This window comes from Macaca thibetana, chromosome 7 (assembly GCF_024542745.1).
Source record: "Macaca thibetana thibetana isolate TM-01 chromosome 7, ASM2454274v1, whole genome shotgun sequence".
Lineage (NCBI taxonomy): Eukaryota > Metazoa > Chordata > Mammalia > Primates > Cercopithecidae > Macaca > Macaca thibetana.
This window is the reverse complement of record NC_065584.1, coordinates 147,891,024-147,907,818: the sequence shown is the minus strand read 5'-3', so window position 1 is coordinate 147,907,818 and position 16,795 is coordinate 147,891,024. Positions and strand designations below refer to the sequence as shown.

Here is a 16,795-nt window from a genome sequence, read left to right as displayed (position 1 = left end):
GTATTTCACTTCAACAGCCTTGGATACATTTGTAAGACCGCAGCGGAAGGGAAGTTTGGAGTAGGCAGACAAATAGCTTGAAGTATTATCTTACATATTACTGCTCACACAATTAAAAAGTTAATTTTTTTGTATGTTCTTCCCTGAAGATACCTGATAATACAAAAATATCTTTGTACAAGGGTATTAACTGCTGCATTATTTGTAACTACAAATATTGGAAACAACCTAAATGCCCACACACAGGAGATGGGTTGAATTCACTGTGGCACATCTGCAAATGAAGTACTAGAAGCTGTTTTTAAAAAGAGAATAAGGAAAATTCCTACAAACATGGAGTGACATCCAGGATATACAGCCAAATGAAAAAAACGAAGTCCAAAAGAATGTATTTAGTTTGCTATCTTTTGTGGGGGGGGGGGGAAGAAAATACCCATCTGCTTTTCTTTACAAAAAGAAACACAGGGAAGATCAATCAGAAATTAATGAAATTGGTTATCTACAGGGGGTGGATAGGAATGAGTGGCAGGCATTAGTAGTGACACTGTTTAGTACAGCTTTTTGTATAGTTTTAACTTTTGGAACCATAATAATGTTTTATATATTCAAAAAGCAAAATAAAATCAGTAAGGATGAGATTTTAAAAATCTAAACTGGGGCCGGGCATGGTGGCTCACACCTGTAATCCTAGCACTTTGGGAGGCCAAGGTGAGCAGATCACTTGAGGTCAGGAGTTCGAGACCAGCCTGCCAACATGGTGAAACCCCATCTCTACTAAAAATACAAAAATCAGCCAGGCATGGTGGCCCACGCTTGTAATCCCAGCCACTCAGGAGGCTGAGGCAGGAGAATCGATTGAACCCGGGAGGCGGAGTAGTGAGCCGCGACTGTGCCACTGCACTCCAGCCTGGGTACAAGAGCAAAAAACTCCAACTCAAAAAAAAAAAAAAAAAAAAAAAAAAAAAAAAAAATCTAAAACGGAAATCAAACACAAACAAATGAACAAATTTTATGTCAAATAAGTGTATTAAAAGGGAGACTAAAACTAAACCAAGTAACTTTTTAACACAGTACTTTTTATGTTGTCAGTATACAGACAAAAAGAACTGTAAACAAGTTTGAACTCTAGTTACAAGGGGTTTTCTTTACAATGGTATGGTTCTTACAATTCTGGAACTATATTCTCTGATTATAGAATTGAGCAAATGAGTACATACTCGTAGATAACGGGAACCAGGTTCTTACTGTTGGAGAAAGGTGTTACAAATATGGAAGGGGGCAAGACTAGGCCTGTGGTGTTGAATGAAATTTTTGGTATCAATATAAAATCATGGTGATAAACACACAAATACACACAGACATAAACAGATGTAGATATGTTTGTTTATTTATTTACTTATATTTCTTAGCTCTACTGTGCTGAGAGATTTTAGTTTATAAACGTTATTCCTAGCCAAAAAGAATAAGGGTTACTTGGAGAAATGGCTAATTCCAAGGCTGGAACAGGCTAAGTACAAGATGAGCCTGGAACATCTTATGCCAGAAAGTAAGAAAGGGCTCAAAGAATGATAGCGCGTGTACAAATTACAGCTTAAGGGTGCTCCCACCAGCCAAATATAAGCTAATTTGAGCCTCAAAATAAATAATAAGAGTACCTTAGAATAAAAAAACAACGATGAGTCCTTATTAAGCAAATTAACAGTGAGGAGAGAAAGTTCTTTCTTATAGTAGAATGCAAACTAACACGTAGAAGAATTATGAGTCAGAAAATCATCACCTTGCAATCATCCTACTAATAATTGACTCAGGCAAGAACCATCAATGGATGTGAAACTACTGGATAAAACTTTGGTAAGAAACAGGGTATATACATAATCTAAAAACATTTCCCACAAATTACTTCTTAATAACAAAGGAGAAAACAGTAACTTTATAGCCAATTAACCTACCAAATATTACCTTAATAAAGTAATCAAAGTTAGTATCACCAAAAACAAGACAGACCAATTCTTGATACGATGTCTGAGAAGACACAACATTACTTCTGTGGTATTCCTACCAAAAATGCATTAACAGAATCTAATCATGAAGAAACCTCTGAAAACTCAAACTGAAGAACATGATTTATGAAATAACTGAAATGAACTCTTCAAAAATACCAAGACATTATGATGTTGGCTGTGGGTTTAGAATAAGGAAAAAAAAAAAAAAGCCAAAAGCCAAGACATGAAAAACTAAGGCTGAGGAACTACTGGAGATGAAAGAAAACTAAAGAGTTATGACAACTAAATATAACACATGATCCTTGATTAGATCCAGGGTGGCCGGGGAAGTAAACAGAAAGGAGTAATAGCTATGAAGGCCATTGTTGGAACAACTGAGGAAATCTGAACATGGAATGTGCATTAGGTAACAGCATTCTATCAGTATCAAATGTCCGGATTTGACCAATATTCTGTGCTGATTGAAAAGAAAAACCTGGCCAGGCTCGGTGGCTCACGCCTGTAATCCCAACACTTTGGGAGGCTGAGGTGGGCAGATCACGAGGTCAGGAGATCGAGACCATCCTGGTTAACACGGTGAAACCCCATCTCTACCAAAAATACAAAAAATCAGCGGGGCGTGGTGGTGGGTGCCTGTAGTGTCAGCTACTCGAGAGGCTGAGGCAGGAGAATGGCATGAACCTGCGAGGTGGAGCTTGCAGTGGGCTGAAGTCACGCCACTGCAGTCCAGCCTGGGCGACAGAGTGAGACACCCTCTCAAAAAAAAAAAAAGAAAGGAAAAGAAAAGAAAGACCTGTTCTTGGGAAAAAACAAAACTATGAATAAAGGAGTGTTATATCTGTAAATTAATTAAGGGAAATATATAAACAGAGAGTACATATATACATGATAAAACAAATGAGGCAAAATGTGAACGACTGGCAAATCTAAGTATATGGAAGTTCTTTTTACGTACTATTCTTAGCAGTGCTTCTCTGAGTGTAAAGTTATATCAAAATCAAAAGTCTTTTTAAATTTTGAGATTAAAAATCTGTGTTCTTTACTTCCAATTAACAGTTTTTAAAAACTAAAACACAAGGGAGAAGGTTAAATTACCAATGCACAGAGCCAAAAATCTTATAAACCTGGCACTAACTTCCCTTCATTAACGAACGATGAACTAGTCCAATAAAAGTATTACAACGCATTAACTGCAGTAGTCCCAACGACCTTACAACTTTATTTCACAGGCATACATCTATCCAAAGTCTGGCCTGTGATCTGGCTTTCCAAGCAAGGTCGAACCCCCTGGCTTGCCTATTTTCTCTGCTAACTCTGATAATAGCAACAATATTTTGTTCTGTTTATCAGAGAAGGTAAATCTGAATATAACTTTTTATTCAAATAATGTAAAATTTCAGTTCCATGATTTAACTCTGAGTAACTAATAAGATCCATTTCTGACAGGACAAAACATTTTGCCCTAAAAACTGGATTACAAATGACATACATTTAAAAATGGACACCAAACTAAACGTGGCAGACAAATTCTCACTTAGCTCCTCTCCCACCTAAGACCCACTTAAATGACAATAAAGGGAAAAAAAAGATAAAAACTCACAAAGATAAAAAGAACATGTGAGGTAACCAAAGCAGACAAAAGATTTCAACAAGTTTTTGAAAGTGAGAAAGAAGTTAGGGGAGCAGTAACAATCTTAGTAGTGCAGAGGAAGCTATAGCCTAAATGTCAGCCAGGAAGAATGCAGATGGGAGGAGCTCTAGGTACAGGGACACAGCAGGTAGCATGTAAGGACAGGACTGAACATGAGATTAGGGGCTCTAAGGACAACTGAGTCATGGAACTTCTGCAATCTGATCTCAGAACATGAGTGGCCAGGTGCACACCTCCCAGAGGGAAGACCGAAAAACTCAATGGTACCAGAAAAAATTCTCAGCACAGATATGAGTGTCTTCCTCCAATGAAGAAGGTAACTTGCTCCCCACCTCACAGTGAAGCCGACTGTGGACAAGCTCCACCCAGTTACAAAGCTTTTTATATGAAAAAGTTCACTGTTATATGAAAAGACAAAGACAAAACAGATCTTTACAGAAAATCTCCAATCTGAAACAATCATTTTAAAAAGAAAAAGATGAACCCAGGAGAAATAGAAACCACACAGGGAGCACAGCAAAACTTCAAAACCAACGCACTCTGAACTGCTGGAGTGGTGAGAAGATAATGCAAAACAATAGCAAGAGGATATGTGAAATGACCGGGAAACAAGAAAGAGCTCTTAAAAATTTTAATTACAATGATCAAAATTCAACAGAAGGGAGGTAAGAAAAAATATCAAGGAAATATACCAGAAACTAGAACCAAAAGGCAAAGAAATAAGAAAATCAGAGACTCCACCCGGGACACCCAACATCCAACTAATAAGAGTTCCAGAAAGAAAAAAAGAACAAATTGGGGGATATAAATGCATGCGGGGAGGAGCACGCTATCAAATTTATAATGCAAAAAAATGTCTTTTAACTCAAGGATGTGAACCTCTACATAAAATGTCCCTTCAGTTCCCATTAAAAAGAAAAGAAAAGAAAAACTACCCATGCCCAGACATATTTTGAAATTTCAGAATACTGAGGATAAAAAGAATACCCTAAATAATTCTAGGAAAAAGAATAAAAGGACGTATATGAAGGAGGAAATCAGGAAGGCACCAGGTTTCTCAACAGTAACACTGGAAGCCTAGAAACAAACGAACAATGCCTTTAAAACTCTAAAGGAAAATTATTTTCTTACTAATATTCTCTATTCAGCCAAGCAATCAAGTATAAAAGTAAAATAAAAATGTTAGACTTGCAAGGGGTCAAAAATTTACCTCCCTTAATGTGCCATGGAATTAGAGGAAAAAAAATTTACCTCCTGTGAGAAGGGAGCTTGATGTACTCCAGCAAAACAATGAAATAAACCAAGAAAAAGAAGACATGGGATCCAAGAAATAAGCGATCTAATATTATAAGAGAACGACAGAGGGAAAAACAGGATAAAAACCATCCAGTAGTAGGCCTGGAGAACAACTATTTCAAATGAGAGCAGAGGTCAGAGGGCTCTGGAAAGATGTTTAGAAAAGAGTTAGTGCTTGGAGATTATCTAATCCGTTGAACGGGTTGGAAATTATATTCATAGACCTCTGACAGGTTTAAAGGAACATTTAAGAGAAAATGTGTATAAGGTAAACTAAGCAATTTTTAAAAGACGCAATTTTTAACTCATGAAAAAATGAAACGTTGGACAAGAAATAATTAATCACTATAGTAACCAAAATATGCAATCTAATTATATTGGGCAGTGGAGAGACCGAAGGGCAAGCAGTGCAAACACTGAAGTCTTCATTTACCACAGCAAGATATCAAGGAATAATACCTAAAAATGGCAAATTAAGAAATAACAGAACATTGGTTAGAATTATGCAGGTAAATATGAGACAGAAAGCTAAATAGAGCTTACAGAGATTGTCTGTGGACAGCAGGACTGAGAATGGAGGCGAGGAAGACTACAATTCTATTTTAAGCCCTTTGATACTATTACCTGTCTCTTTATATTTCGGAAATGTGTATTACTGTTCTGAAAACATGAATTAATCTTCAAATAGTAAATTGATGTAACACTCATATCAATTCATGAAATTGCTCAATTTTTATCTTTTTTATAAAACAGTCTAAAATATATTACACAGCATAAAAATTAGAATAGCAGTTTATCATTGGGGGTCAGGCACCTACTGAATTCCTTATTGCCACTGCAGAGTTAATGATATGTGTCCTTCACTAGCAAATGTAATTTCAAAGCTAGCCAAAATTTGTCATCTATATGTTAAGAGATTCAGACACCTACAGAGCCAAAGAAGAGAGGGGCATCTGGTCCTGCTGACTTCCCACACAGAGGCAAATTCTGTCCAAGGGGCTGCCCCCAACCCCCAACTGGCTCTAGCATTTTACTCTACTTTTAAATGGATTCCTTATGCTTTCGCCATGAATGGAAACAACATATAGAAACAATGTGTGTGAAACAACATATTCTCAAAAACTGTAATGCAGTAAACAAATTTGTTATGATTCCTTCTACCACAAATTCAGACTTATTCAAACCTATTTTGATGAAAAACACCTAATGAAGCTATTATGCTACTCTTGATCTTCATTTTAAATACTGGAACTGTGCTCCTCCTACTTCTACATGAGGGGAAAGGACAGTGGGAGGAAGGATGAAAAACCACTAAAGTCAAAGCAGATTACTAAATCAGAGTCAAAATGGGCCATTTTTGCCTTTGGAAGACTAGACACAAATATCTATAAAAAATTATTAGGAGCTCAAATTGTTTCAAAAATAACTTTCCCTATGAAGCTGATCATAAAGAAAATAAAAACAAAAGCCATGAACTATTTAAAAATTTTGACATCTAATATCTTCATTTATTTAATATAAGCAAGATCTGATGCAATTCCATGCTGTTGCCAACAACCTGAGTAAGCACATCCATGGTGAAACAGTAGTGGCGCTTCAAAAGACATGAATCAGGTCATAAATGTAAACACCACTCAACTATTATTTCAAAATAATAGTTGCAAGTGTAAGCAATATAAGAAAAGACTCATATATATTTAAGGAAGCACCCCCTCTCACAAGTAAATAAAATAATTGAGAGGTTTAGGGACCTCTTAACATCAAATACTTTCCTTGGAGAACAGTCGCCTTAATATCTGCATTGTACAATTCTCTTCCTCATTCTCTGTGGTTATGTAATAAAGGTTAACACTAAAGTGCAAAGTGGAGGGGGAAAAAGTATGGCACTTGTACTTACTAGGAAACTCTTTATTCTTTTAAAATCAATGGGACTTATTTTGAAGAAATAGAAAAAAGAAATACAAACTTGGCAAACACTTATACTCTGCCCAAGGGTTAGATAATCAATATTTCAGAAAATAGGCACTTGCAAACTCCAAAACCATTAACTATTTCAGTTTTTTTAAATAGCTGTTCTAATTATTTAACCAAAACCAAGAGTCAGAATTTTTTTTACAATCAATAGATAGAATTTTCAAACATGACCCACATTTTCCCAAAAATCTGTATTATATATTCAAAGGAAAAAACTAGAAATACATATATTTTTAAATGAGGCTCTAAAAAAACTATATATAAACAAAACATTCAAAGTGAATAAAATGAAACTAATGCATTTAAGCCCTCAGAATTAAATTCTCAGAGCACCAATGTTGAGGTCTAGCAGCTACTTCATACACTTAAGGTGAAGTTTGATCCTTCAGTTGTTAGAAAGCAACTTCTCCAATGCTAAAGTATCTCACTGTTAATATCCAAAGTAATTCCTATGGAAATAAGAGTTAATCTCAATTAAACCAAAGAACATTTTATTGTGTGCAACTAAAATTAAAATGTGCTCAATCAGCAATTTTTACAATTGTTGGTCTCACAGTCTCTATATTACACAGTTATTTTTTAAATGCCTAATATCATAGTAGAACATTTTTCTAACATGTTGTCTATCAATTATCTCAGGGAAACATTCCAAGTCAGAAATTTGTTTTCTAGAAATTTCAACTTCATCTTCAAAAACTTTAATCAAAATAGTACCCCAGCACTGTGCAACAAATGTTCAAAACAAAGTAATGAACAATTTAAAATCTATTATTTAAAAAAGAAAACCCACCTGGCCTGGTGGCTCACATCTGTAATCCCAGCACTTTGGGAGGCTGAGGTGGAAAGATCACTCAGAGTCAGAAGTTCAAGACCTGGGCAACATCGAGACTCCATCTCTACAAAAAATTTAGAAATTAGCTGGGCGTGGTGGCACGTGCCTGTAGTCCCAGCTACTTGGGAGGCTGAAGTGGAAGGATCACTGAAGCCCAGGAGTTCCAGGCTGTAATGAGCTATGACTGTACCACTGCACTCCAGACTGGGTGACAGAGTGAGACTCCATTTCCAAAAAATAAGTAAGCAAGCAAAAATAAAAACCTGAGCTTGGTCATCAAGGACAAAGATTTAAAGAAGCTAAAACAATAACTGTACTTTCTTATAATCAGTTAAATTAAACCTGCAGGAATATGACGGTTAATTTCCAGCCTGCTTTTTCTGGTGATGAGGCAGTACAAGAACAGTTTATAAAATTAAGAGTCTTCAGGGTGGGTGAAGGATAAACAGGCAAGCAATTTCTACAAAGGCTGTCTTAAACCCAGCTAGAACAAAGAAAAAATAACAGGAGAAAACTTCTACTCAAAAATGGAAACAGCTCACACTGATAGAGCTACTGGATTCTAAAGCAGAGTACAAAGTCTCCAAATAAAATCTAGTTGGTTACAATATCTTTGATATAACCTGGCTTATCTTAAAAATAAACTCTCAATTCCCTCTTCAAAATGTCTTATAAAATTATATTAGCTAGCATTTATTAATTTTTAAGCATCTAGCTAACGCAAACACTTAAGAAAACTGCAAATTTGATTTTTCAATGTCCAAGTTTAATTTAAACAGTTTTCAAAATCTGAAATTGCCTTCCTAAATTCATCTGCGTTGTATATAGCCATAAAAAGCACATTGAAAAGATACACTTTTCCTTGTATCTTAAGAAAGGGGGAGGCCAGGTGCGGTGGCTCGCACCTGGGATCCCAGTACTTTGGGAGGCCGAGGTGGGTGGATCACGAGGTCAGGAGTTCAAGACCAGCCTGGCCAACATAGTAAAACCCCATCTCTACTAAAAACACAAAAATTAGCCAGGCATGATGGTGGGCACCTGTAATTCCAACTAATCAGGAAGCTGAAGCAGGAGAATCGCTGGAACCTGGGAGGTAGAGGTTTCAGTGAGCTGATACCACGCCACTGTACTCCAGCCTGGTGACAGAGTGAGATGCCATCTCAAAAAAATGAAGAAGAAGAAGAAGAAGTGGGGAAATCTATTTTAAGATCTGCAGTTATTGGCCAGGAGCAGTGGCTCACACCTGTAATCCCAGCACTCTGGGAGGCCAAGGCAGGAGGATCACGAAGTCAGGAGTTCAATTGAAACCCCGTCTCTACTAAAGATACAAAAAAATTAGCCGGGCATGGTGGTGTGTGCCTGTAATCCCAGCCACTCAGGAGGCTGAGGTAGAGAATTGCTTGAACCCGAGAGGCAGAGATTACAGTGAGCTGAGATCGCGCCACTGCACTACAGCCTGGGCAACAGGGTGAGACTCCATCTCAAAAAAAAAAAAAAAAAAAAAAGATCTGCAGTTACTAGTTTTTATGGTCTAAAGACTATAACTTTTACAAGAAATACAATTGGAAAATCTTAGAATAACTAAATGGAATCAATAAAGTACACTGATTAAAGCAAAGATTTCAAATAACCTCTGAGCTACTGGAAGCAAATGCAAAATCCTATACCTTAAGAATTCTCTCCTTTCTCCACCCTACAACAAACCATCTCCAAGAAGAATCTTCTCTAACAGAAACAAAATGAAAAAATATGGGGGGTGGAGAGACTTCAATAACTGAAACCCATTTTTAAAATAACCAAAAGCTAATTGCATTTTATCCATAGCTATAGTGAGGAAGCTGGTTTATTATGTCTGAACCAATGCAATATGAATTTCGGCTTACAAAAATATTAGATCTGAGTATAACAAGGTTGACATTTAAAATAGTTGTTTCTTCCAAACTATATCACCAATTCCTTGCTCTAACTTGCCAGCACTTTCAATATTAAATTGGGTGAGGGTGGTAATAAAATACCTAATTTTAAAATAAGTAATTTTTGAGATGTGGAATTTAAAATATATTTTCATATCAAAAATCTTCAAAGGAATTAAAGTATGTGCTCCAAACATTTTATATTCATTAAATTGTCAAGCATTAAGATACTGAATGACAAAATGAAGACTCCTTTTTTTAAAAAAAAAAAAAAAGCAAGCTAAAAGTCTGAACAATATTAGAGTTTAAGCTTTGGGCTATCTTTAACACCCCCAAGCATCTTAAGCAACTCGTAACCTTTGTCTCAGTTTCATAATCAATAAAACAAGAAAAACTATAAGAATGCATAATTAACTAAATTAGTCAGCATTAAATGCTAGCAAACTGCTTTGAAGTTACTTTATGTTGTTCTCAGTTCTCCTCCTACTCAGTAAAACCAATAGATGAGAAAACATCTGGAATTACTACAGATAATCACATCTGCAGACTCGCAGCAGTTAAAAAGATGATCTCTCCAAATTTCTAAGCCAAAGTTCATTCAACAACCCCAAAGATTTTAAGATACAACTGCAATGAATAATTTTAGGTGAATTTCTTTTCAGTCTCAAGGATACCTATTCTTACCTACATTCTCAAAACAAACCACTACACAGGAATCTCAGAGCATCTTGAGGGGTCTTGGCACAAGACAATTCTAGGTAAGATGAACAAGCTGTTACTGTTGTTAATGCTATTCTCAGCATTCTAAACTGTCAATCAAGGTAAGCTTAATCACAAATACACCCTCCAAAAAGTACTAGCCCCTACTGAGAACCCATCAAAGTACTTCCTTCCAAGCCATCTGTCCAGGAAAGCTCTATTAACACACCTAGAATGCAATTGCTCTCCTGTCTAAAGAGGCAATGCATAAACATAAAATATAAAAACATGTTAAACAGCGTATCTTTTCCACTTCAAACACTGATAATCTACCAACTAAATCTATTTATTTTAATGCCTTGGTTGAACACAAACCTCTATGTATATAGGTCAGAGACTGCAGCTTAATCAAAGGAGACTAACGTTTTGTTTTCAAAGAAGGAAAAATATTAAAAACAAACAAGCTCAAGAAGCAGAAAAAGCTCAAAAGGAGAAAAAAAAGAGCAGGTTAGGTTAGGGGAAATGTACATGTTAATTAGTCCCTGATGGAAGAGGGACTCAAATTTTAAAACAGTAATTTAAATTACTCACTAAGCTACACACTAAATTACTCATTGGTCTATTCACTGAGCTGCAAACACTATAAAAACATAAGTATTTCTAAATCTAGCTTGAAGGATCCAAAATCAATCTTTTATATTCCAGTGGAGAAGGAAATTACATAAATTTCAATGAGGACAAAGTAGGCTGTTACACGAGTCTAAGGCTAACAGTGTACAAGCAAAGAATGAGGAGAAGAAATTATTTTGAGGATAAATAACAGGAAACCACACCAAAGAGTTCGAATTCTTCCCCCAACTCCATCATTTCTTCTGCTTAGACCATGAAGGATGTTCTTTATACACTATTAAGCATATTACTAGGGAAATAACTTCTGATCAATGTGTCAAAACTTTTTCACAACAAGGAAATGTTAAGCTCAATCTCTATACTGCAGCCTCTTTAAACAAAACACATACATGGAGCACATTCTAAATTTCACACATTTCACATCCATGACCAATCATTTAGAGATTCTGGAAATAAGCTGAGACTGCTTTAAGATTCTGGCGGATGGGGTGGGGGAGGAATACTGCAGAAAGACTAGAAAGACATTTGACTTAAGCTTTATAAATATTACCAAAAAAGCTTAAATTCTTCAGAAGGATATATAAAACTCAAATACTAGTTTTTAGAATTAATGTTAAAAAAAATTATCACCTGTCCACTGATTTTTAACTACCCCATCCACATTTACAACTAAATTGTCCACCTGCCCATCTATAAATACAGACTACCAAAAGAACACAAATTCATTGTGATAACAACACTGCAGATGGTCACTTGCTCACAATCCAGCCAACACTTACTGACTAAAATACTGGGAGTGCGGGCTAGTGAAAGCATTCTGGGGGAAAGCTCACTCTGCATTTATTTTCAACATAAAGACCCTGCCAGACACATCTAAGTTAAAGTTCCTTTATTTATTAGGCAAATATTTACTAATTGCTCTATTGTTAGGCACTTAATAAATTCATCACAGAATGTTACTAAAAAGCAGTAAATGCATTTGACCTAATGACAAGCAATGACTGTATTTAGAAAATTTAGTTCACTGGGCAAACAAGAGTGTTAAATGTAGGTTGTGGAGAAATATGATACAAAATAACCCATCACTCCATCAAGGTTGATGTCTTACCTTTATCACAACCTGATCCGTCCATTACAAATTTATTACCACTGACAACCAATAATCAACACCTCATCCTACTGAATGGATCTCTTAAAAAAGGGCTTATCTCCAGTATTTTGGGTGGAATTATCTGCAATTTTGGGTGCAAAACTGCAGAACATTTACTTGATCTACACTTACTTTTCTTGGGCAGAGTAATATGAGGGCAAGTGTGTACTGAAAACTTAAAGAGGCACTCTCAACTCGTTGAAGAATTAATCAGGGAAAAATTAGCATGCCTATCCTACTAAATATCTCTAATTTAACTGGCTGTTTAACCCAAACCCTCAAGTTCAAATGCTTGGTCTTTGGCTTTCCTTAGTTATGAAAACACTTGTATTCAGGGCATCTTTTTAAACAATTTGTGTTTTTTCCCACTGGTTAAACTCTTTCCACAAAAATAAGGAATGCCCAAGCCTCCAGCTTCTGAAAATAACTAATCTGGTATGTGCACATAACAAAAAGCTTGAGAGAATGCCCTAGCTTTTATTTAAAACTTTTTCATTTAAAACTAGAATCCTTTAAGCAACAATTAGACAAAAATCAGCCTTTACGTTATTAGGAGATTGCTATTTTCAACATTTACCTTAAACCACATGGATGTATCGTCTAACTAGTTAGCTTCCTGTCTCTCCCCCAGCTACATTAGACTGTTACCTTTTTTGAGAGCAAAGGACTACTAGACCCCATGGTTTATTTCCCAGCTAATACATTTCAAAAACCTCAGGTCTCTACAGAAACATAAACGTTGCTAGCCTTAAGGATTTCTCTAACTTTTTAAAGTTATTGTGATATGGAGCAGGTGTCTAACTGTTAACTATAGCTTACACAAGTGGGTTCTCAAAGTGTGGTCCTGGACCTTTGAAAGTTTCCAGGACCCATTCAAGGGGTCCAGAAGGTCAAAACAATTTTCATACATAATATTTAAGATGTTACTTTTGTTTACAGTCATTCTCTCACAAGCATGCAGTGGAGGTGTTCCTGAGGCTACATGATGTGACATCTCAAGAGACTGAATGCAGAAGCAATATAAGAATCCAGCTGTCTTCTATAAAGCTGAACAAAGAGTTACAAAAATGTAAAATCATGCCACTCTTCCCACTAAATTTTTGTTTTGAAAAACATTTATATAAACTCTCAATTTATGTTATGGGTAGTGGGTCTACTATTATTTGTGAGCATATTAATAAATACATATTTTAAGTTTTTCTCAGTTTTAATTTCTAATAAATATCATCAACAGATATAAGCTACACAAAGGCTCTTTGGGTGCTCAATGATTTTTAAGAGTGTAAAGGGGTCCTTAGCACAAAAAATGTAAGAACTGCTGTAATACACAATTATATAATCTAACACACAGTGCCTTCCATGGATAAAGAAGCTCATGTTAATTCTGATTTTTAATTACTTCTTACTTCTTGTAATCTTGTTGAGTTCTGTATCTCCCTGTAAAGCATCATTCAGCATAAAGCCAGTCTGTTCTAGTCCCCATTTAATGGGCTTTGGATATTTAATTATTCAGAGTCCTGTTTATAAAGATGTTCTGACCTCTTGAACAGTGTATACACACACTCTCAGCGTTTTCACACACAAAAATTACCTTGTTCATCCTAATAGCAACCTGTGAAGTAAATACAAAGTATTACCCCCTTTTTTTTTGTTTTTTACAGATTATATAAGGAAACTGATACTCAAAGAAAAGAGAACTATTTGTCCAATTAGGTACTGCTAACTGGTAGAACCTAGAATGTTGTAGCATTTTGCAATTTGCTTGGCTGTCTTGCTGTGGTATAATTGCAAACTCGCAAAGAAAATAAGGCAAGGGCATTACTTTTATTGTCCCAGTGCCAAAACAGGGATTTTCCCCTCCTGAATAAGAACGTAATCAGACTCAATACCCAGTCACAGTATTATTCAACACATTGGCTACCCTTTTGGTCCCCTACCAAAAAACCAAAAATAAAATAAAATCAAGAGTGTGGGAGAAAAAAAAAACACGACTATATAACACTCCAAGATAATGAGTTAGTTAAGGACTCACAGATTAATCATTTTAATCACTGAAACAACAGGCACGCAAGAACAAGATCAAGCTTAATACAATAACGCTAGATTATATCAACAAATGGATGCCAACAGGTTAAGACGGGAGGCCTACATAAAATGGGTTCAATTCAGAATGTGGACTCACACAAAGTTGCGAAACTCGCTTTATTGGTTCTACAAATTCAAGCAAGTGACTAGAACCAGGCTTGCAAAGCTGTATGTCAGACACACTTTGTTGCAAGATGCAAAGACGCCATTCTACCCGTTGGAGAGAAATCACCCCACACTAGTTTATTCTTGTTATCAGCACATCTCGTTATGCTCCATTTTAACTTATTAAGTTCCTCAAGAGATGCTCAATTTCCTGCATCTCTTTTTCACAGTCAAGTGGACTCCCTGACTGATAGAGGCAAGACTGACTCACAAGAGGGTATCTGCCACTTGCACAGTTCTTTTCCTTTTTTTAGATGTATGTGCTCAGTGAAGCCATTTTTAAGTTTGATGAGATTTTACCTAGAAAATGCCGAAGTGTGCTAATTGTCCATTTTGTCTTCCTGTAGTTTACTACTGATGAGCAAGAGTAATCCCACCTTTCCCTGTGAGGTAGGCTTTTCCTAGTGTTTACTTTGGTCTTTTTTTTTTCTTCAAATTTCTTTTGGGAAAAAAAATAAGTTATAATTATAGCACCACAGCAATAGCTACAGTTATAGCTAATGTACCACCACAACCAATTTGTAAAGCAGTGCCATACACCTTATTTGTTGTTCCATACTCAACATTCCGACAGATTTACAGGTAAAAGCTAATTTACGTAAGTTTCTGCATCCTCACAAAAGAACTGTAATATTGCTCTGTGAAACCAATTAACCGTTAATTTTTAAAGGCTTCATACAGTAAAACAAATCTGACTTTACATAAGGCAAGCAAAGCACCAGACGTCTGAGCACGCCAGGAAACCGCAGTTATTTCTATTCCTTATCCCAGAGTATATTTTTCTCTGTGGACCTACCGATGTTTTTTCCAAGGACATAATCACTATTTAAGTAGTAAGCTGTCAAAAGTGCTAAGGCATTCTCTAAACTATCTTCCCAGCTCCGGCCCACAATGGAACATGTCACAGCTAAATCATACCATTGCCGTTTTTCTGTATTTCTTCAAATGAACTTAAGATTTTTGAAGTGCACAGTTCGAATTGTACACTATTAATATAACCCCAGATAGCAGTGATCATCTCAAAGCTAATAAACAAAGACTAGCGGTGGCACCAGGGCCCTACCAGGAAGTAATCAAAGCCGTGTGGCCGGTGCGATCCTAAGAAGTCGCTTACAGCAGACAATGAGAGGGCACTGGGGCTTCCAAGGGGGCCAGCAGGAGGAGTTAAAACGCTTAAGTACTCAAAAGCCTTATATAAACCTAATAACTGTTTCACAACACAGGAACTCGGGAATCCCAACGCAATTTCGGACAACCCAAAAGGTCTGAAAAACAAACTCGAGCCGCCCCCTCCAAAGCAGCTGTTGGCTCAGCCTCCGAGCTTCTCAGCCCGCAGCCTGTTTTCAAACTTCACCTTTCCTGACAGATGAAAGACCCCGACCTCCGCCGCCCGAGCTCCGAGCGCCTCTCGGGGTTTCGAGGTGCCCGAGCCTGCGGAGAAGGGAAAGGAAACCCGGGCTGGGGTCGGCAGCGGAGAGGGGCCCCGCGCGCCCCGCAGCCCAGACAAAGCTGCGCCCGGAGAGCGGCGCTCTTCCCGTCCTGTCCGCGGAGGAGCGCGGTGCGGGCCCCGCCACACGTGCGGCCGCCCCTCGGGGGCCGGACACCCACCCCACAGGCGACCCCGCGACACGGACGGGCACAGCCCCCGGCCACGGCAGGGCGGGGCAAGGGCGCGCGCAGCGGGCCAGGGTCCCCGCCCGCCGCTGCCCCCACGCGCTCGAGGCCTCCGCGGACTCCCGCCCCTCGCGGCCCTCTCCTTCGCTGGCCCGGCCGTCGGGCCTCGGGAAACAAAGGAGCCGCCGCCGCTCCCGCCCGCGCCCGCCTAATCGCATACCCTCCCCAGCCCGCCGGGCCCGGCTCGCCCTCGCCCCTCTCCGGGTCTGCGCGCCGGCCGCCTGCGGCCCCTAGACGGCAGGCCCGGCAGAGCCGGGGCCTCGGGTGCGCGGCGGGGCCGGCCCGTGGCCGCACTCACCGCTGCAGCACCAGGACGACGGGGAGCCGTTGGGGAACTTGGCTGCGTCCGGAGCGATGCAGACGCTGGAGCTCAGGTGTGGACACTCCATGGCCACGAGGAGGGCGGCTGGGAGGACCGCTGCTCCAGGACCCGGCGAGGTGGGGGCGGAGAAACTCCGGAGGCTCCGTCTGGGGTCGCTCCTAGCCGGGCGCTCGGCCGACGGCGGCTGCGTCTCGAGCCCTTGCGTCAAAGAAAGCACGGGCTTCCGGGCGCCGTGTTTTCTCGCCCGCCGTCTGCCGGCGCCCCGCTCCGTAGAACGTGTAACTCCGAGATCCGGGTTCTGCAGCCACCCCTAGACTGGAGGCTTCCGCCTTCCCAGGCCGGCCCCTCCCCGCCCCGCCCCTGGGCAAGCCCCGCCCCAGGGCCCGCCCCCGTCCACCCTG

The 16,795-nt window shown here is 38.8% G+C and overlaps 2 protein-coding genes across 3 annotated transcripts in view; both read right to left on the bottom strand.

Moving 5' to 3' along the window:
• The window catches only part of SNX1 (sorting nexin 1), a 631,233-nt gene extending 624,571 nt beyond the window's left edge, over nt 1–6,662 (bottom strand). Inside the window, exon 1 of the mRNA XM_050795958.1 lies at nt 6,659–6,662. The gene's annotated coding sequence lies outside the window, so the exon portion shown is untranslated. The remainder of the gene's footprint in view (nt 1–6,658) is intronic.
• The window catches only part of USP3 (ubiquitin specific peptidase 3), an 85,488-nt gene extending 68,774 nt beyond the window's left edge, over nt 1–16,714 (bottom strand). Inside the window, exon 1 of one of the 2 annotated variants that reach the window (XM_050795960.1) lies at nt 16,371–16,714. In XM_050795960.1, the coding sequence (XP_050651917.1) occupies nt 16,371–16,461 (91 nt within the window). In that variant the 5' untranslated portion in view covers nt 16,462–16,714. The remainder of the gene's footprint in view (nt 1–16,370) is intronic. The other variant, XM_050795963.1, reaches the window with a different exon arrangement.
• Nucleotides 16,715–16,795: the final 81 nt, after the last annotated feature.